Raw genomic sequence first — 22,943 nt, 5'->3', positions numbered from 1 at the left:
TTCAGACCTGGCCTCTGACTCCAAGCTCATTGCACTGTACTGTCTCCAAAAGAGAAGGGCCTCGTGCTACTGAGACGAGATTATATTCGCTGCAGTTTAAGGAGATTGAAAGAATCCTAAATTTCAGAAGACTCAGTCAGCTAAAGTTACTCAGAAGTACTTCTGGTCATTAAGGTACCCCCAAGCACTAGGCCAAAAATATCAGTGACTTAAATGACATGAGTAGAAATACAGGTCAGATCCAATTACCATGGGTCCCAAGGGAGCGTCCCGGGGCTGCCTGTGTTCTGGGACTTTATTACGTTAAACATCACCCTCTCCCACTGCTGGAGCTCTCATGACCCTCACTTCCTTTCTCCAAACCCCAGTGCTTGTCTATCCATCACCATTTAACCCTTGACCCTAGGTTATCTTTTACTGTCACTGTTTTTTCACACATGCCAATCCTTGTCTCCTCCACCAGATTATAATCCCTGGAGAATAGTGACCAGGCTCCATCCTTTGTCACCTTTCCAATCCATCATGTGCTTATGACATGCACAAACAGGGGCCCACTGGCATGTAGCAGGTCCTCGACACAAGTTCCTCACTGATTTGTTAAACCACAGAGACCACAGACCAGACAACTCTGCCAAGGGCCAGAGAGCCACCATTTTAGGCTTCGCAGGCTGTCTGGTTTCTGCCCCCGTCTGCTGTTTCAGGGTGAAAGCAGCAATGCAATGGCTGTGGCTATACCCCGATAAAACTTTATTAACAACCAGGCAGAGGGCCCAGCAGAGATTATTTATGATGGGTCCAAGGGACGAGGCACCACGGCAGCAGGTTCTGTTTCCTTTCCAGGGTCCCAGCTCCTGACCAAGTCAAGAATTTTTCCAAGCCTCTCACCTTGGACTTGAGTTTAGTTCAGCATAATATCCTCCGGGGCTTCATACATCATTTAAAGAGAGAAAAATCAATGGCTAAGTGAAGAGCTGATGTGGTCCATTGTAACAATAGTAAGTAATTAGAAAATCCTTCAAATGCATTCCACCAGGGGTCCCAGACGCTTTTTCCAGACTGCTTCTTACGGACCTCCACGGAAGCCATCACAGATAGTTTGAAATACACATTTCACCTGGACTAAAATGCTGTCGGGAGAGCTGATCGCCCCAGCTGGAGGCCACCTGAAGGACGGCAGGGATAAACAGTCCTTCCTCTGAACAGCGACTACCTTCCTCTGAGAACAAGAGACACAGCCTAGGAGAGAACAAAGCCCTCACACTTTCCTCGCTAAAGACGGCGGCCTCGGCTTTGATGTAACATGTAAAAGTCCTTAACAGGCTGTTCCATTGACCAAAATTCAATATACATTCAACAAATTGCTCATTATCATGTCTGGGCTTATCTACGTGTTGATAAAGCTGGCTGCATCTGACACAGATGGGGGCGGTTCAACTGAACCTGAACAGAGCCCAGAGCTGGGGAGCATCCTTCCAACCCTTTAGAGCACAGAAGGGAAGTCACCACCCAGACCTGTGGCCTCTGCTGGAATGAGAGATCATCAGGCCATCCCCAGATGACCCAGCGCTCCGGTGATGACCCCGCCAGGACCACATACGCCTACTTCACATGAGATGCTGCTCGCATTCCAGCAGACTATCCACTAACACCCCCACCAGCCACTCTGCCCCAGGACAGGACTCCTTGATGCGAAGTCGGCCACATTAGACAGCAGCTTCCTCAATTACCAGACACAGAGCTGCCTGTGTTTCCAGAGACACAGCAGGTGGTGTCTGCACAGTTTGCCCTGTGCCTTCTGAGGCACAGTCGAGAAACAGGGGGAAGGGTCTCCTGCCACCCTCCGCCCCCTTCCACATCCTGGTGCCTCTGGGTGACAGGGGCTGGGCTCAGCCACATCGGTTACCACCCTCTCTTTGTGTTTTAAGCCTGTTATGCTTCATTAGGAAACAAAAGCCCTTCCTCCTGTCCTAGCGCGCTCTGCGCATTGGGCAGCAACAGAAAAGATGTCATTGCAGACGCCCTCTGGGCCCAGGAAGCCCTCACTCAACCCCTGACAATGAGCGTAACAGAATAGATTTTACAGAACTGGCAGAAAGTCAGGGAGAGGTGAGAAGAGAACAGGCAAGGACAGTCCCTGCTCCCAAGACTTCCCGTGGCCCAGGGCCTGCTCCAGGCCAGGCTAGCAGAGGCTTAGTCCAAGCAGCTGGGCCCAGACTGGAGAAGTTCTGACCCTACCTCCTGCTACCTTCTGCTCTTCAAAGGCCTGCTCATCAGGCCTCTTCCCTCCCCACATCTGCCTGAAGCCCCTCTGATGATGTTTCAAATCCTAACCACGTTGCCATCTCAAGGAGCACGGAGCTACAGCTGCAACATCATTTCTTCCTGTTTGTGGTTTCCTGATAAACGCGTCTTAGCTCACATCCCCTAGCACATACAAATGTTGGGAATGAACCGCCTTGGGATTTAATGTGTTCCTTGTTGCTTAAGCAGAACTTTGTGGAGATGATTTGAGCCCCGCTAGGTAATTAGACAAGTAGAATCCCTTCTGGCTCCTATTAGCAATAATGATGATGGTGGTGGTGATGGTGAAGCTAGTAATAGCTCTTTCATTTGCAGAACATTTTACACAAATCTTTTTCAGGTACATTTTCTTCCCATTTGCTCTCATTTACCCCACGAAGTTGTGATATTATGATCCCTGAGTTAGAGCTGAGGTCCCTCACTGAAGGCCGCATAGGTAAAAGCAAATGAGACTAGTTTCCCTCTGCAAGGGTGCCCTTTCTGCTGTGCTCTGCTGCTTAAAAAAGAAACAAACCCCGCATTGAAAACAACTGATAATACACAGCTTCAAACTGCGTTCCTCCACTCAGAGAAAGAGGGCATTAACTCCTCACTTCTGTCCCCTATGGTATAAAATTCCCAGCATGAAGGGCAATTCATAACAAGGAGCAGGGTGTCAGAGGGTGCTCAAGTCATTTTAGAATCATAAGCCCTCCAGTACAGTCTACTACCAGACAAACGCAAAATGCAGAGCCTCTTTACACAGTAAAGCAAAGAGTACTCGTAAAGCAGACTATGCATTTATGTTTCTAGACTATCACACCATAAAGAGTCAGTTTATGTTTGCATGCAAACATCCATGCACGGCTACAAAACCAAACATTGTTCAGTTATATTTCTATCCCCAGACAATTTAAACATCCTGTATTCCTACAATTACCTTGCTTAAATGGGGAATTTTGTCCTAGTCATTGAAAAGGTATAAAAATTCTAGACCCAGACAACATTTTTTTAATCACACTACAACTTGTTTTAAATTGTGATATGTCACTTTGTCATAGCACATGTTTTATCTCATAATGACAATTATAAAATAATCACAAAACACCTAAGTCTCCCAAATTTCTCCCAGGTATCATGATGAGGCTTCTGGAAACACAATGTAAGGATGACCTCACTGCAGAAGGCAGTGGAAGTGGAAGTTACATGGATTTTAAAATAATTTGCCAATTTTAAATATAAATAGCCTTTTGCTAATATAGAGCCTGCAACTTAGTATATTTGGATAAGTGATGATGAGCTGATTTTTCAAACACAGGTTATTTAAGTAGAAATTAGGCAGAAGTCTGTCTTCATCTTATAAGTTTAGATCTTTAAGAATTTAGGGGAAAAAATAATTTAAAGAGAGCAAACTCTATTGCCAGGAGATGAATAACACTGGGTGCTGAAGCTGTTGCAGGATTATATATCTCTTCTTTTTCTGAATGTGATCTCTAATCCTCAAGGTCTTTCCCCTTTCCTTTCTTGTTTTCTTTGTAGTAAGAAAATTAAACAAACCTTTCCATTTTTTTCTCTCTTCCTTAGAAGGTAAACACTGAAAGATCAGGACTTGTTATTGAATGCTATTTTATGCCAACTTCAATCTTAGTACTCCTTTTTTTTTTTTTTGTCTTTTTGCCATCTCTTGGGCCGCTCCCGCAGCATATGGAGGTTCCAGGCTAGGGGTTGAGTTGGAGCTGTAGCCACTGGCCTATGCCAGAGCCACAGCAATGTGGGATCCGAGCCGAGTTTGCAACCTACACCACTGCTCACAGCAACGCCGGATCCTTAACCCACTGAGCAAGGCCAGGGATTGAACCCGCAACCTCATGGTTCCTAGTCAGATTCCTTAACTGCTGAGCCACAACGGGAACTCCAATCTTAGTACTCTATAAATCACAGACTTCTTTTTTTTCAAAGCTGACATTTAAGGAGTATATTCAACTAACTCATGGTTGAGTTCAAAAGAATCAGTATTTACAAATCTCTACTCAGCACAAGGCACTGGACCAAGTGCTAGAGAGACAATTAAGGTATATCTACACTCCCTGAAATTATCAAAAGGTAGACTTTGCCCACAGACCCCAAGACTCAAAGATAAATTCCTTTATAAAAGAAAGGCTAGGGAATTGACATTGTGGTGCTGTGGAAACAAACCTGACTAGTATCCATGAGGATGCGGGTTTGATCCCTGGCCTCACTCAGTGGGCGGGGGATCTGGAATTGCTGTGAGCCGTGGTGTAGGTCACAGACCTGGCTTGGATTCCTAGTAGCTGTGGCTGTGGCGAAGACCAACAGCTGTAGCTCTGATTTGATCCATAGCCTGGGAACTTACATACGCTGAGGGTACAGCCCTAAAAAGCAAAAAAAAAAAAAAAAAAAGAAAAGAAAAGAAAAGAAAAGCTAAAAGCTAAAGCTTTAGTGAAATGTTTTCACAAAAGTGTAATCCAGTTATGTACATAACAGACATACCAGAGTGATAAACATTCACCTTTCTCCGAAGTTTTAAAGAGCAAATCCCTCATTATAGACTTTCCGAATACCCAGCCGTCTCATCAGAAAAGACTTTAAGTATTGAGAAGCTGTCAAGCTCATGGCAGTAGATACACATTTTGTAAACTTCTAATTCTCAATTGAAAGCTCAAAAATTATCATTGGCAACAGTAATTACTCCTTGTTTTCCTGAAAGTGACAGGTGCACGTTATTTATTTTCCAAAAAATGTCTGTCAAATGCCTGTCTGAATAACTGTAGTCTGTCCTTCTTTCTTTCAAGGAAAAATAGTGTTCCATGAAAATAAAAATAAAAACACTAGTTCAGCTTGCAACTCAAGCACCCAAGTTTTCCTGGAGGCAAACATGGCAGCTCAGTCTCCAGCACACGTACTTTATGCATTTTGCCTATTTTTCCATACAGAATTTTTAAAGCGCACCGAAGGGTTGAAACGTAATAAAACTAATAATTTTTCTGCCTTATCACGTACACTATCAAGTGACAGTTGTATATATAGTGTGGTGCCTGCCTGCATTCACAGTAAGACCCCTGCACTTTCTCCCACCATTGTTTTTGCAGCATTCATGCAAAAGTCAGCAAAAAGCATGAGTCCGATGAGTTTTAGGATTGTAACGAGAACGGTTCTGACCTGGCAGGCCCACTAAAAAGGTCTTCGAGTCCCCAGGGTGTCAAGGACCGCACTTTGAGAACCGCCGGATATCCGCGCCTAAGAAACTGCAGTTCCCTCCCTGCTCAGTTATAGACATTCAAGGCGTGTTTATTGTAAGTCTGACCGCCGAGCGCGCGGGAGAAGATGCGTCAGGCATCCAGCCACCCTGGGGTCTGCGGGATGCTGGCTGGACCGCTCAGGAGCCGGCTTGCGGTTGCCTTAGCAACGATCGCGGGAGAGCGCAGCGTGGCCATCGACCAGTGATGCCTGCGCGCTCTGCGCTCCACTGACGGGGCTGCCGCGGCCCGCGGGCGGACGGGAAGATGGCGGCGGCGGCTGGTGGCCGGGCGGGGAAGGGGCGCGACATCAGCCTGGCGGCTCTGCGGCGCCACGACCCCTACATCAGCCACATCGTGGACGTGGCCAGCCAGGTGGCCCTGTACACCTTCGGCCACCGGGCCAATGAGTGGGTGCGTGCATGCGGGGTCGGGCGGGGCTGGGGGAGGGGCCGGGCAGGCGGGGATTGTCCCTCCCAGGGTCTCCCCCGCCCTGGCGACACCCGCCGTTGGTTGCCGAAGCGCGTCCCACGGTTTTGACGGGACTGATCGCACCGAGCGGGTCAGACACACTCCTCTGACCCGTTCCGTCTGTGAGGAAAACTCCCGGGGAATGGATAGCACATCATCACCCTGTCTCGTCCCTGCAGCCTGCTCGTCTCCTCGGCCTCAGTCTTTAAAATCCACTCCTAACCCATTTCCCAAAGTAGATGTTAAGAAACAGGTCCTAAAGTTGGCTAGAAGAGAACGGTTTTGCACTAAGTTAGTAACTGAGGAAATTCACCGAAACGCGTCGGGAATGGGGTCCGCTAGCTGGAGGGAAGTGGGGACACCTCCGCCCGCGTGGTTCTATGGGAGGAAGACCAAGCGCAGGAGGCAGGTTGCTTCTCCTGGTTTTCCGGGGAATGTGTTACCCTTATTTCTGTATAAAGGACATTGAACGATTCAGTGGACAGTTTCGTCAGTGGCCCCTGTAAAAATGCAAAGGTGGTCTACATGTGGCTGTTACGCTGCCCTGTAGGAAAATACCAAAGGCATAGTGTCCCAATTCTGGCGAGGAAATCCCGGAGCAGAGACGAGGAACAGGGGCGTATAGTTCTCTGAACTGACCTGATGCCAGGGCGAGAGTCTGGGGAGTTCTAGAGATGAACAGGCACAGTTTCCTCCAGGCTTTGGATGCGATCTCTGAGACAGGTACCTGTTAACACAGTGACGGAGTCTTACGGAAGCCCACCAGGCCCTTCCACTATAGCTCATCGGAAGGCACAAGTGTCACAAGACATTATTTACAGGAGTTATGTTTTCCTGCTTCCTGGACTTGTTGCCTTCGGACCGTGCATAAGTCATTCCGTGAAAGGTCATTCTTTCAAAGTGCTGATCTCCAAGGCTGTGGTAGCCAGAAAAAAAGAGAGAAACCTAGTTTAGCTGCAGAGCAGTTGCTGGGGTAAACAAATTGTCACAGGTCTCCAGGTGCCCCCACCCAGGGCTTCTGGATGGGGGCTCCTGAACATGAGCCTGACAAACTTATACAGAAAATTTTTAAGCTTAGAGGAGAAAATATACACAGGTGGGCCTTCCAGGAGGGGACTTCTTGGTACACTGAAAATAGATAAAGGATGACTTCAGTCATTGTGCAGGAGGAAAAAGGAATGAAGGGTGGACAGAAAATGAGCTGCTTTAAAGGAGGATGGAGAAGGAGTATGTTAGGACTGGAGGAAGAATTTTGGAACTAGACTTACTTCCCATTGCCTGGAAAGCCCACTCCTTAAAAATACCTGTGTCGATTTTATCCTGGTGCTATTTTTACCTCTCAGCCCTTGAAGAAGTAGTTCTTAACTGGAGTTGATTTTGCCTCTGGCCAACATGGGCAGGGTCTGGAGAAAAATTTTGGTTATCACTCTGAGAGGGAGCTTGTTACTGGCATCCAGAGGGTAGAGGCCAGGGGTGCTGCTAAATATCCTGTAGTGCATGGGACAGGCCCCACAACAAAGATTTATTTGGCCCCAAACATCAAAAGAAACTGCCTTAGAGTAACTAGTGTCCCGTTGTTATTTCTAGCTAGTGATTTTCTAAGGTCTGTGTGTCAAAATCATTTGGAGTTTTAAAAAGTGCAACCCACTGAATTAAAATCTCTGGATATGAGGCCCAAGCATTTGATGTTTGTTGAAAGCTTCTTAGAGGACTCAGATGCTACGAACATGATTGAGAGAGACAAATTTAGAGGGTTAATGGAGATTTACTTTTTTCATCATTTTAAAAGAATAATGAGATATAGATTGCACTGAGTTTTTTTCAAAAGTGTCAAATAGTGTGCCAAGTTCCAATAATTTGTAAACTAGGACTGTTTTACATTCTATTTTATTATTTTAAATTTTGCTTAATTTGGGAGCACTTGTTAGATTTTATAATAGAGCGTAACATTAAATCATTAAATCGTACTTCTAAAATTGAAGCTGAAATCCCCCAGAACTGTGAACTAATACTTAAACATAAAAGTCTTTCTTTACTTGGAGAACCTAAAGAGGATCTAATAAAATCTTGCTTTAACTATTCCTCATACCCTCAAACCTGGGATTTGCCCAGAGGGAAAAAAAAAATCTGATTACCCTTGAATAATTGTGGAGGGACGAAGAAAATGCATGAGTTTGAGCCGTTTCAGCCATAATAGACCAGAAATTTAGATTTCCAAAGCCCTTTTTTTAATCTAGGTGTCATAGAACCTTTGGTGAAAAATATGCTTTTTCATCAAAAGATCTGAGTGGTGGTGTAAGCTGATTATCTCTTTTCAGTGGAGAAACTGAGACAGGATGATAAACTAATTAAGAATTGCAGGAGTTCCCGTCGTGGCGCAGTGGTTAACGAATCCGACTAGGAACCATGAGGTTGCGGGTTCGGTCCCTGCCCTTGCTCAGTGGGTTAACGATCCGGCGTTGCCGTGAGCTGTGGTGTAGGTTGCAGACGCGGCTCGGATCCCGCGTTGCTGTGGCTCTGGCGTAGGCCGGTGGCTACAGCTCCGATTCAACCCCTAGCCTGGGAACCTCCATATGCCGCGGGAGCGGCCCAAGAAATAGCAACAACAACAACAACAAAGACAAAAAAAAAAAAAAAAAAGAATTGCATATTTTGCATTAGAGAATAATTTCAGGAGAAGCATGCCTTTTATAATTCTGGTTCTGGATTTTCTAAAATTAAATTTGAGCATGAAAGGCTTTTTTTTTTTTTCCCTTAAGGAAATGGTAACTTCTGTTACTACTTCATTAAGGAAGAAAGGAAACAAGTCAGAAGCTATTGGCTTTCTGTGTGCTCATCTGTATAAGCATCCTGATTCAGATCTCTGGGATGAAGCAGTCCAGGATCAAATACTGTTTTGTCCTCATAGCAAGTGATCACTTTATAGTCTAGTTTAAGGATGACAAAATTACTTGAGCATAGAAAGGGTCATACTTTCAATTTTTTGTGTGCCTTTCAGAATTATCATTTAAGTATTACACCTTTGTTTCTTAAAGAGAGTGTTTTTCACCAAAATTACAAAGCACTTACACTTTGAATGACTTTGCTAATGGGTATATAAATAACAAAATGTCAAGAGGTTAAATACAATGCTGAAATTAAGCCATGTGAATAGCAAAAATACATTTTCTGAGTTGCAATGGTCTGATGACTAGTTAATCAGACAAATGGATTGTTAAAAATTTTGTTAATAAGCTGAATATTTTTATCAGGGCCTAGAGATGGAAAAGAGTCTTTCCCAGTGAATTGAAATGATAGTTGATTATTTTAACTTTACAGCTCCCCAGTTCCTCTAGATCTCTTGAGTCCTAGCTTGGTCCTGCTTCTGTCTAACTTTATTTCAAAGACCAGACTTGACTCTCAATAGTCTGCACCAAGTAGGTGATTGCTTTGTCTGAAATCTACAGCATTATTTCGGCCTTCTGCATAGGAGTCAAAGTGGAGTTATTGCAGATCACCTGCCCTCCTAGGTGACAGGATACTATAAGAGAATAGGAAACCAGAAAATAAAGAAAAGGAGACCAGGGTGCAGCCATGAGGGCTTTGTGCAGCTTGCCGTGGCCCCAGTTCAGGGCTGGAGGGAAAGATAGCATACTTAACTATATCTCAACCTTCTGAGATATGTGGAGCATACTTATTTATTTTTGTTCAGCCAGAGGTGTGTTGGTAAAGAGAGATACCGATGGCTTATTTTGTAAATGATGAAAGCATGCTTCCTGTTGCTTGGTCAGCCGGGCCACAGTTGGTAGAAAATCTGTTTCTCCTTTTCCCAAGAAATGCCCCGCCTGTTACGTATATTTGGTCCCACTTGAAACTGGATCCAGTTCCTTTTCTCTAAGAAGCTTATGTTCTCTGTCCTCTGTGTTTCCTGTTCGTGAAGAGAATATACCCATTTTGCTGCTTGTTTTGTTTTTATTTTTTAGGAAAAGACTGATGTGGAAGGAACCTTATTTGTTTACACAAGGTAAGAGTGTTTTACTTTTGTAAAGAAACGGACAGTCTTTGAAGTAATGCCTTAGCTCTGTGTCACCCTTCTTAAGTGTAGTTTCATTTCAGAGAAGTGAAAAAACTGGATCTTAGTTTCAAGTTATTAGCTGACATAAGGAAGGGAGTACTGAGTAATGCCATCTGTGTAGTGTGCCGAGTACTCATTTCAGAATATAATTTAAACTTCCACATAGATAAACTTAAATCTGTGTTTGTTTGTTTTTTTTAAACAGTATTAAATATTCTTTTTTTTTTTTTTTTTTGGTCTTTTTGTCTTTTTAAGGCCGTGGCATATGGAGGGTCCCAGGCTGGGGTCCATTCAGAACTGTAGCCACTGGGCTATGCCAGAGCCACAGCAGCATGCGATCCGAACCCCATCTGTGACCTACACCACAGCTCACATCAACACCGGATCCTTAACCCACCAAGCAAGGCCAGGGATCAAACCCACATCCTCGTGGATGCCAGTCGGGTTCGCTAATTGCTGAGCCATGACAGGAACTCCAAATATTTATTCTTTACTTCAAATGAATGGTCCAAAGTGCCTGAAAGTAATGGATCGACAAGAAGCTAGGAGTATGCTGTTAAGAATGTTAGGTTATTTAATCAATATTTGGAAGAGGGTATTATTGGTCACCCCACCCTTGACTCTTTAAAAAAGCATGACCCAAAATTAGAGATGTCTTTGAGTCCTCCATTGTAGACCTAGTAGTGTATGTTTCAGGATAGATTTAAGAGGGTCATGTTTTTTGGTAATTTTTATAAGATATTGTAAATACGTGTACACAGAGATATATGGTATGTATGTTGTCTTAATAGCCAAAGTTTGAATTCACAAACATTCACATAAAGTATCATAGCTAAAGCCCATCACCATTATCGGTAACAAAGCTAAGATACAGAGGCCTCATACAGACCCTTCCAGAGCTAATGGTCTCATTGGGCAGTCAGAAAACATGTGTGTGTGTGCACACATACCCTCTTATTTTCGCAAACACATTCCCCTTTGAGGATGAAGCATGATGTGGACAGACGGTTCCGAGTGCCAGTTGATGAGTGATGAGCAGTGAATGGGCTGTGGCTGTGGTAGAGGTGGCAGGTCGGCCTCTGGCATGAGGTGGAGCTGAACCTGCAGAAGGGGGAGGAGAAACCCCCCAGGAGAATGGGGAGACCCTACTGTGGCAGAGCCCAGTAAGGGGGGCCTCGTGCCGGCAGTTTGTATTGGCTGATGGGAGTTAGGACCTGATAGTAGGGGTAAAGATGTTTTGCTGGATTGAAATATCAGACTGAAGATTTTGAAATCTGTCCTAGCAGTAGGGAGCCATTGAAGGTTTACAAGCAGGGAGTAATAGAGTTCTGAGAAATGTGTGGGGAAAGTCAGTGCATTCGCATCTGAGGACACCGGTAAGGTGAGTGCAGTGGGCAGGTGTGACCAGGACCTGCAGAACAGAAGAAAGAGCTGAAGTGGAGAGGGTTGTTGGAAGGCCGCAAATATAGAAGGCGGGTGAGATTCTGAAGTGGAAAACTGAGACAGCACGACAGAATCATGAGCACAGCGGAAAGACAGAAGGTTGCGACTCTGGTTTGAAGATAGTTTTAATTTTAGTTTGAAATGGTAATTTTGGAGTGATGGCAGGGCATTCCCATGGTGGCACCCACACACTCGGAATGGCAGGGATGCAGGGTTTGGAGTCACTTGTGTTAAGTAGGTTGTTAGGACTGGGAGAGAAGTGTTCTCTGAAGGAGAGGAAACTGATGGGGGCTAACGGGGGGCTTTAGAAGGCCAGCAATGACGTCGGACCACAGGTACAGGCAGGACCAGAGCAGCACCAAGAGGGGCAGGGGCGGGCCATCTCTGTGGGGGTGGGAGGAGAGGAGTGGGTGAGGGAGGGCCCAGCAGGTACCCAGGAGCAGGCTTCTTCACAGCATGATGGGTGTGCCAGGGAGCTGCTGGCTGATTGGTTTACATCCTGTGCCAGAACGTTCCAAACGCACCAGGGCATGCCCCCCTCCAGCCTTCAGGGGAATGTGGACTGCCCCTGGAGTCCTGAAGTGGGAGGCACCCAGGCATCCCAGGCATCCTGTATGAGTTCTCATTCACTTCTCACAGTACCCTTATGCCCGGAACTGAAGGAAAGGTGTGCTGAGTTGCACTTGGGGTTTTTATAGGCCGTTTGTTTGAATGAGAAGAGTAACCGATTATACAGGTATTTTCTCTTTTGTACTAAAGCAAAATGTGGCTTTGTATTTCAGGTACTTCGTAATATACTCTTGAGTTCCTAGTGGAATTGTCAGTTAGGCAAACCTTTAAATTCAGAAGGAAATGCTTCCTATTCCTTCATCTCTTCTCTGGATCCAACTCCTTAAGAACAGAAGCCCTTCCCCTCTTCACTCCCCGCACCCCCATCCTATACCAGGTTCTAGAACATGAGGTCTTTTCTGAGTGGGAAATGACAGAAAGCTCATGGAAATCACAAGGGAGTTTGGGTACAGGCGATGGAACTGCAGCCACAAATTGTGGCTTAGAGATGTTGCTTAGACCAGCTGGCACACTTATCTGCTGAGCCTCTTTTATAAATGTTGAGGTGGTGTAGTAACTGTACCATTAGAGAGGTGAGAGCCTGTTGTGATAATGAAGTACTGGAAAAGTGAATATTCTGATTCCTTATAAAAAACACTCAATGCTATTTTGTAAATTATGTCCTTTCTTCGTTTCCTCCAGTGTCTGTCTATCTGCAATAGAGCCACACACACCGGTAGACACCCACTGATTTCCAGAGGACCCCCTATCAGAGATCACTCTCCATTCTTGCCCAGAATTTAAGTTGAAATGATTATCATGATTATTTCCGGTATTGATTATATGCCAGACACCATTTTACCACTTAGTAAAATATGTTGGGCAAGCCTTGCCTCTCAGCATTTTTAAAATTGGAGTCTCAAAACTGTAGGTGGTGATGCAGCTGTATTTCACTTCACTTTCAAATGGCTAGAGACGAGATTCAGATATAAACCCCCTTTCTTGGTGTTGCGCACAGCATTTCGGTGGGCTTGTTACCCTGTGCCCCAGTTTGGGGCATGGCTGCCTGTTTCCAGGTCACTGTGCGAGCATGTAGTAGTCCCTTCGTCAGCAGAAGCTGCACAGTGAGTTGGTATCTGGCTGTCCCCAAGGGTAGACACACGCACTTGTCAGTTTCTGTGTAATTTGGATTCTTTCTGCCTGACAGAGAGTAGGCACTGAAGGTTTACTGAATGAAGTGAAAGCTTAAAAGTTACTAAATGCCACAGTTCTATGGATAAAAGCTTTTATAGTAGTTTAACTGTGAAGCTGTTTGCTTTATACTGAGGAAAACCACGTATCTGCTATTTGCTTTAAATTGCATAATTTTTTTTTTTTTTTTTTTTTCTATTTCTTGGGCCGCTCCCGCGGCATATGAAGGTTCCCAGGCTAGGGGTTGAATCGGAGCTGTAGCCACCGGCCTACGCCAGAGCCACAGCAACGCGGGATCCGAGCCGCGTCTGCAACCTACACCACAGCTCACCGCAACGCCGGATCGTTAACCCACTGAGCAAGGGCAGGGACCGAACCCGCAACCTCATGGTTCCTAGTCGGATTCGTTAACCACTGCGCCACGACGGGAGCTCCATAAATTGTTAATTATACTGTATCTCCTCACAGGTTCATTGACCAGAGTCATGTCATTTCTCTAAGAAATTATGCAGCTTTCCATTGCAGGCCAACACTGTCACTTTCTAGGAAAAATTTCTGCATACGATTGTGATGTACACTCTGTATTAACCATCCAGAGCTTTAGCAGTACCTGTTGGTAATTTTTTAAAAAGTAGTTATGTCTCCGCCTTAAAGGAACTTACAGCCTAGATAGGCAGGCAAGCCGTATTTGTGTGTACATGCACACACACACAAGTGACATATTAGCACCATCTAGCACGGCATCAGCACGCATCCCACATGAGGTGTGGCCCGCAGAGAACACAGGGGCTGTGCATCCAAGTGCCACGTCCTCAGCGCTCTGCTCTCAATGGCTTGTCTCTGTCCCCACCTCCGGCCACCCCTAGGTCTGCCTCTCCCAAGCACGGCTTCACCATCATGAACAGACTGAGCATGGAGAACAGGACGGAGCCCATCACGAAAGACCTGGACTTCCTGCTCCAGGACCCCTTCCTCCTCTACAGGAACGCCAGATGTGAGTCTGATCGAGTGTTTGAGACTGTGTGACTCTCCTTGCTGTTAGTGTCAGGAATGCTGGGGGGTCAGCCCTGGGAACTGGGAAACGCATGCCTCAGTGGGGGACTCTAAGTGGAGATGGTGTGGTGTGTTGATGTGTGTTTGGACCTCGTCCTCCAGCAGCCAGGAGTCTGTGGTGTGACCTGGGCGAGGCCGGGGAGCAGTCCTCAGCCAGGAGGCTGCAGGGGGTATTGCAGTACTGCTGCAGGACCTATGTTGGTGACTAGGCTGAAGTGACTTCTGGCTGGGCCTCTGATGACATGATGGAGGGAGGGACCTGTCTTCCAGAAGGACCATCTTTTATACATAGTAAGTGAAAAATCAAAGTCCAGAGGGTTTTGTTCATTAAGAACTTCATAGCACTTCGTAGAGTTGAGGTTTATTAGGTAACTGAATGGCCCTTATCAGGTTTGAAATGACATAGCAGCCCAGCAGTCTGTCTCCGTTTCCCTCTTTCATCTTATCTGGCACTTATGCTGGCCCGCTGGGCAGCCTACAAAAAAACGGAGGGAAATGAGAGGCACTGCAGGAGCCCCTCCACACGGAGACTGCGTAGACGTGTGTGTGCACAGGTGCTGGGCTCCATGATGCCTCCCAAAAGACCTTGCAGGTAAGAAATGGTTTCCACATATTTCCCATCCTACTCCTTGAGCTCAGAAATTTGCCTACTCTGCACAATTTAGTGTCATCGTAATTAAATGAATGTAATACAAGTAATATTTAATGTTTCAACCCCACAATTATTTTGAAGTAAATATAGCACCATTTTAACGCTACATGTACTTAAAAGGATCTTCACATATGACTAAGTTGTCCTAATAGGTGGTCATCCTATTTGGAGAATACAGTTAAATTTTTATGAGAAAAAAGTATGAGAAAGCTGTTAAAACTATAACATGACTTTCTAATGGTACGGCCTATGAAGTGAAAAATTTAGTAATATAGAGAAATACTTATTAGTTTTCCTGTTTCTTTGTTGGAAGATATAGTTTAGTCAATTGTAGCTAGTAGTCATTAGAATTTTTAGTATGCTTATCGTTATGTCAGTTGTATTATCTTTTTTGAGATTATTAGACTTTATGTCAGATTAATATATAATTTAAATCCTAATAAAATAACCACAAAAATAAATATAAAATAAATATCAGTGGCTTATGATAATTTTTGGTTGTTCCTATTTTGGATAAGATAGTTGGTATAGATAATATTTCAAATTCTTATTACAATATTATATATTATGTACTATATCAAAAGTATGAGAATACGAACTCTCTTTGATGTGGTTGATTAAAAAAATAACTTTACTAGGTCTCACAGGGTTTATCTTGCTGGATCTAGTAGCCCTGTGTTCAGCCTTACCTCAATTTCAGCCTGTGCTGCCCGATATGGTCCCGCGGACTGACAGGGCTGTGGAGCACCTGGCCTCTGGCTGGTCTGATTTGAGCTGTGCCATGAGTGTTAAATACACACTGATTTTTCACAGATTTAATACCAAAAAAAAGAATGTCAAAAATCCCAATAGTCTTATATTGATTTACCTGTTGGCATGGTAATATTTTGAATATATTGAGGTAAATAAAGTATATTATCAAAATTAATTTCCCTGCTTCTTTTTGATTTTTGACTTAAAACAACACTTGGGGTTCACAGTTGTGGTTCGCCGTATGTTTCCATTGGACGACACCGTTCCAGGCCTTTGGTGTGTTTTACCACATTTCATCCTCACAAGTTTGAAGGGTGGGCATTCTCACTGCTGTTCTGCAGATGAGAAAACTGAGTCTCGGTGTGGAGGCAACCCTGCCAGACCCACACGTTCTGATTTCGCATCCATTGCTTTTCTTACACCGGCCACACCCTCTCTGCTGTTGAACATGAATGCAAACGGAAGGCAGCCTTTGGGGTGCATAGTAAAATGTTTCTAATGTGTTTCCATAAGAAAGAAATGAACAGTTTATTTTGCTTTCTTTTCTCCTTAATGTCTGACGTGGCTTGACAGATATTGGCAGCCATAGTCATTTGGTTTTAGTTTAGTTTATTTACAAAACTCTTTCAGCTTCTGACATCAGAAGTTCTCCGAAAGTTTTACTCCAGGTGCTTTCACATGTTTTAAAATAATTGTGATACTTTATGCAATAATTGCATCTGGTCTATATATTCTCTGATGCTGTAGAATATAGATTCATTCATCATCCTTTGGACAGTGAACCCAGCTTCACTCAGGACTGGTTTTCTATAGTGATTCGAGATCTGTAGAGCAAGGATCTCTATGTAGTCCTGACATTTGTCATGTACATGTCACATGTATGTACAGTATATGTCACAGGCCAGAAAGAGACATGTCAAGAGGCAGAGTTGATGCAGGTTTGTGGTGAGTTTTTCAGATTTACTGGGTTAAAAGGATTTGAAACTAAGGAGATAACCATCCCTTTCTAGAATTGGGTCTATTTAGAAGAGCCTAATAAAGAAGTGAAAATCTTAAACTTTCTTCATTTAATTAAAAAAAAAAGATGTTTAACAAATAAGTATATTTGAATTTTTGTCAAACACAAAATGTATGGTTTATTACAGTATGGTTTATTAAAGGATTTATGATGTTTAAACTTTGTTGTCATAGAATTTGACCTGTATAAGCTTTAAAAGTAAATAAGGTAGCTGTTAAATTAGGACAGGAAGTTTATTTATTCAACAAACATTTACTGAGCATTTACTGTCTGCCAGGCACTATGTCAAGGCTTTATAGTGTTTAATTCTCATAACTTTTTCTTGGAAGTCCCCTTATTCCTGTTTTATAAATGACGAATCTGAGGTTAAAGGGATTACGTAATTTACCAAGTTCTGTGCCTATTTTGAGATAGAAAGAGCACTAGAACTGAGAAAGCCTAGCTTCAAAAGCTCAGGCCCAGGAGTTCCCATGCTAGTACAGTGGTAACGAACTCAACTAGTTACCATAAGGACTCAGGTTTGATCTTTGGCCTCGCTCAGTGCATTCAGGACCCAGTGTTGCCATGAGCTGTGGTGTAAGTCACAGATGGGGCTCAGATCCCACGTTGCTATGGCTGTGGCGTAGGCCAATGGCTACAGCTCCAATTTAACCCCTAGACTGAGAACTTCCAGGCCCAAGCAGTGGAAGCGCCAACGCATGAGTGATGGGTCTGAGTGAGGTTTACCTTTTAAGAAATACTTGGTCTTGTAGTGTACACTCCAGAGTTAAAAAGTAAGTTTCTTTCTTTTTAAGTTGAGAATCTCCTGTATCGCAGTTATTAGAAAGGAGAATATCAAATAAAAACTAATGTAACAAAAAGTGGAATTTGACTGTTTCTTGTGTATTCTTATCCTCTGGTAACTTTACTGTGTGTGCCACTTTAAAACTAAGTTAGATTTTGGTATATGGAAATATATTTTAGAACTGTATTTTGCCAAATACATCATATTTAAGATAAGTTACAGATAGCAATGACAGGTAGATTTCAGAGCTAGGCCAGCATGTCAAATATATTATCATCTGTGGTTACAGAATTAAATGAAATTGTTTTGAGCAGCTTGATTTCATCACAGACATAAGCTTGGAGCTTAGAAAAAATCAGAAAAAACAAGAGTCAAGATACTTAAGATCAAAGGTGTTATAGAAAATTCCTCCTCAATTTTAAAGTGAATTTACCATATTGGGCAGTTTTGTATTCATAGAGAAATACAGTTTAAATCCTTTGCTGACATTTGTAGGATCTGGGAAAAATGGAAAATGATACACTGAATGAAAACAATCATCACAGACAGTCCTCATCCTTCAAATAGACCATGTCCTAGAAGTGTCCTTTTGAAGTAATTGGTTGGTAGACTTTTGGCTCAGCATGGCAGATTGAACACGCTTCTGAAGCTACTGAAATGACAGTAAAGGAATAAGAAAAGATATAAATCGAAGAGGGTGGAGGGTGAATTTCATGAAAAAGATGGAATGTACAAGAACAGGAAGACCTGCTACCATAGCGTCATTGTTCACAGTCGTTAACTTTGCCGCCCTGCAGAAGATTGTGTCTCTGCTCTGTGGATGTCAGACTTGACTGCGTGATTTGCTTTGGTCAGTGAAATGGAGGTAGAAGTGTTTTGTGTCATTTCTGAGCAGACACTTTAAGAACAAGCTCATGATTGGCCATGACTCTTTCCTCCTGCCATGGTCACTAGCAGTGTTTAGGCAGAGGATGCTCTGTCAGCCTGGGTCCTGGAATGAAGATATAGCACAGAGGTGACCCATGATGGACATGTCATGTATATGAGGAATAAACCTTTGTCATTGTAAGCCATTGAGATTTGTGGGTCATTGTTACTGCAGCATAATTTGAGCTATTGTGACAGATACATAAGCCATCCACGAAAGGGGGGATCCAAACACAGGGTGGAGGTAAAGGAATTATGAGAACAGTGGTAAAGAGGAGTTCCATAACGACCCTGGTGAAACTAAGGGTGAGTTAGTCTAAATTAAACCTAGAAAGATCCAGGAAGCGTGTCCAAGAAGAAATTTACAACTAATAGTTTGAATTTATTGGGACATTTACAGTTCCTTTTTAAGTGAGTTTGGTGATGGTATAGGAACATTAAGAATTGAGAGGGGAAAAGACCAACAAAAGTAAGCAACTCTTTATTCCTGGGAAAACAAAATATTATACAAGAAAGGGCATATAATCAGTAGACTCTATGGCTCTGCTGATCATAATTAAATGACAAACACTGAATATGAAATGGTTATACCCACACTGGAAGGATGGAGAAGGTGTGTATGTTTGTATGTGAGAGTATGCGTATATTGTCAAAGAACAAAATTCTTCTCAATGGATTTTTTTTTAAATCAAGAAGTAGTGTGTACATGATATATAGAAAAAGAGATTTACATACCAGAAGAAAAGTTGGATGAGAAATAAAATGGAGAGCAGAAATAACTTGTTATGGAAAAAGGTTGCTTTGGGGGAGTAGTAATTAGGAATGTGATGGCTAAAGAAGAGTTCTCCTGTTTGTATTTGATATTTAAAATTATGTTTTATTTGATAAAAATTTAAATTAAAAAATGTAATTGGATATCAGACTATATTCATAAAAGCAATATTTTAGTTGGTGGTTAGATTTCTAAGTCAGCTAAGAATAAGGCATTAACATAGTGATGTAATATAAAATATGGCACAAGTAAGTATAGCATTATTTTTGTGGGAAAATTAATTCAAAAGTAAAACTTGGAGTTCCCATTGTGGCTCAGCGGAAACGAATCTGACTGGTATCCATGAGGACGCAGGTTCGATCCCTGGCCTTGCTCAGTGGGTTAAGGATCCTGCGTTGCCCTGAGCTGTGGTGTAGGTTGCAAATGTGGCTCAGATCTGGCGTTGCTGTGGCTGTGGGCCAGCAGCTACAACTCCAGTTCTACCCCTGGCCTGGGACCTCCATATGCTGTGGGTGCAGCCCTAAAAAGACCAAAAAAAAAGTACAACTTGGGTAGACCCCATAAGTAAAACCTTAGCAGCAAGGCAGAGGACTTCTAGTGCACATTTACACTAACAGATCGTTTGTGAGGCTGGGCCTTCCTGTGAAATTCGTTTTAGCGTGTTGCAGCGGCTCTTGAGGTCTTCACAGCCCATCACTGAGCCTCAGCTCTGCGTCGGTTCCACAACTCTTCTCCCTTCCAGGCCCACATCCATTCTAGCCCAGGCTTGTATTACGTTTTACACGGGGTAGTTCATAACTCCTAAGAACAAGAGATTAAGCTTCCTGCACCGGCCCAAATAGAGTAAGTTCACATCTCTCTCCCACTGGTTACAACTAAAAGTTCTGGACAGGATACAAACCAAACCCCAAGGATTCTGAAAGTAAACAATAACAGGCATACTGGGGAGGGAGGTTGGAACTTGAAGAACAACCAGTATGGTGGTGTGTTTCCTGATTTATTCTCTCCTTCTTTATCTCCTGACTTTGACTCAAGAGCGGGCCAAGTTACGGGACTGGACAAAAACAACAAAAACCAAGAGAGACATCTTTGTGAACCAAGGCCTGGAGAATGGACTCCTGTGAGCTGCAGAGTGAAGAGAATCACTCTGTTGTCCTTTTCTGGCCCCACCCTGAAGCCCCCTGCAAACCTTACTCCCACTGGGCACTGCTGCTGCTGGTGGTGGCACAGGCCCAGGAGGGCGCCGAGAAACAGCCTGTTCTGCCAGAGGATCTGGAAACGAGAGCCCCTGTGGTCTCAAGAGTGTATAGAAAATCCCAGTTTATATATTTGGTTTTTTTTAATTTATACTTCTTTGCTTCACCTGCAGACAGCCCAGGCTACGCGCACTGCCTGACAGTGTGAAACGCTAAGACTGAGGGAAACCCTGATTGAGGCCAGAAGGCTGGGGGAGAAGGACCCCTGTGCACTGGAGAGAGAGCTGGGTGAGCAGATGCCGATTCTGTGCGTGAGCTAACACGAGTCCTCTCACCATCACACACGTGTAGCCAAGGCTTTGAGAACTAGCCTGTGATACAGACACCACCCAAGCTGCAGGCCAGCACCTAAGTGGTATGTGCTTAGGGCAGACATGGCTTTGAAAACGGAACTGACATGGGGACTGCTGCCCATGAAAGGCAGGGCTGAACTCCCTGTCTGAACTCGAACAAACTGATTGCCTCAAACAAAACCAGCATTTTCCGGAGGGCTTTAGGATGACTCAGCCTCACGACGTAAACAGAATGTCTAAGAAACAAGTAAGGATTATTCATCATACAAAGAACCCGGAAAAACCTGACCACCTCTCAATGGGAAGAGTCAGCCGGCAGATGGCCATCTGTTGGAGCTGTAAGACAGTGGCTTTAAGACAGTTACTGTGCTTGGGGAGGCAAAACAGCCCACAGAAGTGAGTGGGACGATGGAGGCTCTCAGCAGAGAGATGGTATAAAAATCCAAATGGAACATAGGGATTGAGTAATACAGTGCTCAGTAAATGGCTGTAATAGCAGAGCAGGGATAGCAAAGAATCATCATGAAGATACAACCATACATAGCATCCAACCTGAAGAATAGACAGGAAAAAGATTTTTAAAAAGCAGCGCCTCAAGAGCCTGTGGGGCAATATCTAAAGGTCTGAATTTGTCACTGGAGTCCCATAAAAGAAAAAGGCTGGTGTAGAGAAAGTATTGGAATTAATGGCTGAAAACTTTCCGAATTTGGTGAGACCCAAATATATGGATTCAAGAAACTTAGTTAAGTCCCAAACAGGATAAACCCAAAGAAAACCATGCCCATTAAACATAATGAAACTGCTGAAAAACAGACTTAGACAAAACAACAACAACCACAAAAACACCTTGAAAGCAGCCAGAAACGATACATTGCATATAGGAGAATGACATTCTGAATGACCACAGATTTCTCTTAAGAAACCTTGGAGTCTGGGAGACAGTGCTGAAATAAAAGAGCTGTCAGCCTAGAATTCTGTCCCCAATGACGATGTTCCTCAGGAATGAAGGTAAAAATAAAAACATCCGCAGGTGAAGGAAGATTTAAAGAACTTAGACCTGCTCTGAAATAAATGCTAAAAGAAGTTCTTCAGCCTGAAGGGAAGTGGTGTCAAGGGAAGATTGGGACCAGAGAATGGAGGAGGAGCAATGGAAATGAGAACTACGTGGGTAAGTGGAGAAGACTTTTTTCCTACCATCAGATTCTGTAAAATACAAATGACTATTGAAAGCAAAAGTTATAGGATTGTCGAGAGGGGGTTCATTGTATGTAGGTGTAATACATGAACAACTGTAACAGGAAGGGGGAGGGAAAAGGGATCTCCACACTTTTAAAGCCTTTGCTTGAAGTGGTCAAATAACAGCTGTAGTAGACTGGGGAAAGTTAGATATGTATATAGGATTCCTAGAGCAGTCACTTAAAAAAAATACAGAGATGTAACCAATAGATAAATCAACATTGAATACTAAAAAAAATTCAAATATCCAAAATAAGGCAAGAAAGGAGATACCAACAGAGCAAAAAGCAGAGGAGGCATACCATGGAAATGCTAATTAAAAGAAAGCCAGAGTGGCTATGTTAATATTAAACAAAGTAGACCTCAGGACAAAGAAAACCAACAGGGATAAAGAGATACATTCCATAATCCTAGAAGGATCAGTTCACCCAAAATACATGACAATCATTAATACATGCACCTCACAACAGAGCTTCAAAATACGCTAAGCAAAAAGGGATAGAACTGAAAGGAATTACAAATCTGCAGCTGTACCTGGAGGCCTCAGTCCTTCACTTTCTGTAAGTGGTAGAATAATTAGAAAACAGCAAAGCTTTAGAAGACTTAAACAACACTGTCAGCTCACTTGATGTAATTGACATCTGTCTAACATTCCACCCAACAGCAAGAGAATACACCCTTTTCTGAAGTGCTCATGGAGCAGTACCCAAGGTGAACTTCATCATGGGTCAGAACATCAGCCTTAAGGTTTTTAAAGAAATGGGAATCATACAGTGTGCTCTCTGACCACAAAGGAATTGAACTAGAAATCAGTAACAGAAAGATAGCTGGAACATCCCCAGATATTTTGAAATGAAACATAACACTTCTAAATCACCTCTGTGTCAAAGAGGGAGGAAAATTAGAAAATGAACTGAATAAAGTTGAAAATATTTGTCTTTTGTTTGTCCATGT

At 43.4% G+C, this 22,943-nt stretch overlaps 1 protein-coding gene across 7 annotated transcripts in view; it reads left to right on the top strand.

Moving 5' to 3' along the window:
• The window catches only part of DCP1B (decapping mRNA 1B), a 54,195-nt gene continuing 36,718 nt past the window's right edge, over nucleotides 5,467-22,943 (top strand). For 3 of the 7 annotated variants that reach the window (XM_013997915.2, XM_005664125.3, XM_003355609.4), the window contains exons 1-3: nucleotides 5,472-5,951; nucleotides 9,971-10,011; nucleotides 14,112-14,239. In XM_013997915.2, coding sequence (XP_013853369.1) covers nucleotides 5,805-5,951; nucleotides 9,971-10,011; nucleotides 14,112-14,239 — 316 coding nt within the window. In that variant the 5' untranslated portion in view covers nucleotides 5,472-5,804. Of the gene's footprint in view, nucleotides 5,952-9,970; nucleotides 10,012-14,111; nucleotides 21,922-22,943 lie in introns of all 7 variants that reach the window. The other 4 variants (XM_013997912.2, XM_021092983.1, XM_013997916.2 and 1 more) reach the window with 4 other exon arrangements.

The sequence above is a fragment of the Sus scrofa genome, chromosome 5 (assembly GCF_000003025.6).
Source record: "Sus scrofa isolate TJ Tabasco breed Duroc chromosome 5, Sscrofa11.1, whole genome shotgun sequence".
Taxonomy (NCBI): Eukaryota; Metazoa; Chordata; class Mammalia; order Artiodactyla; family Suidae; genus Sus; species Sus scrofa.
Note: the sequence above shows the minus strand (reverse complement) of the source record. Positions and strands in the feature narration are given on the sequence as shown.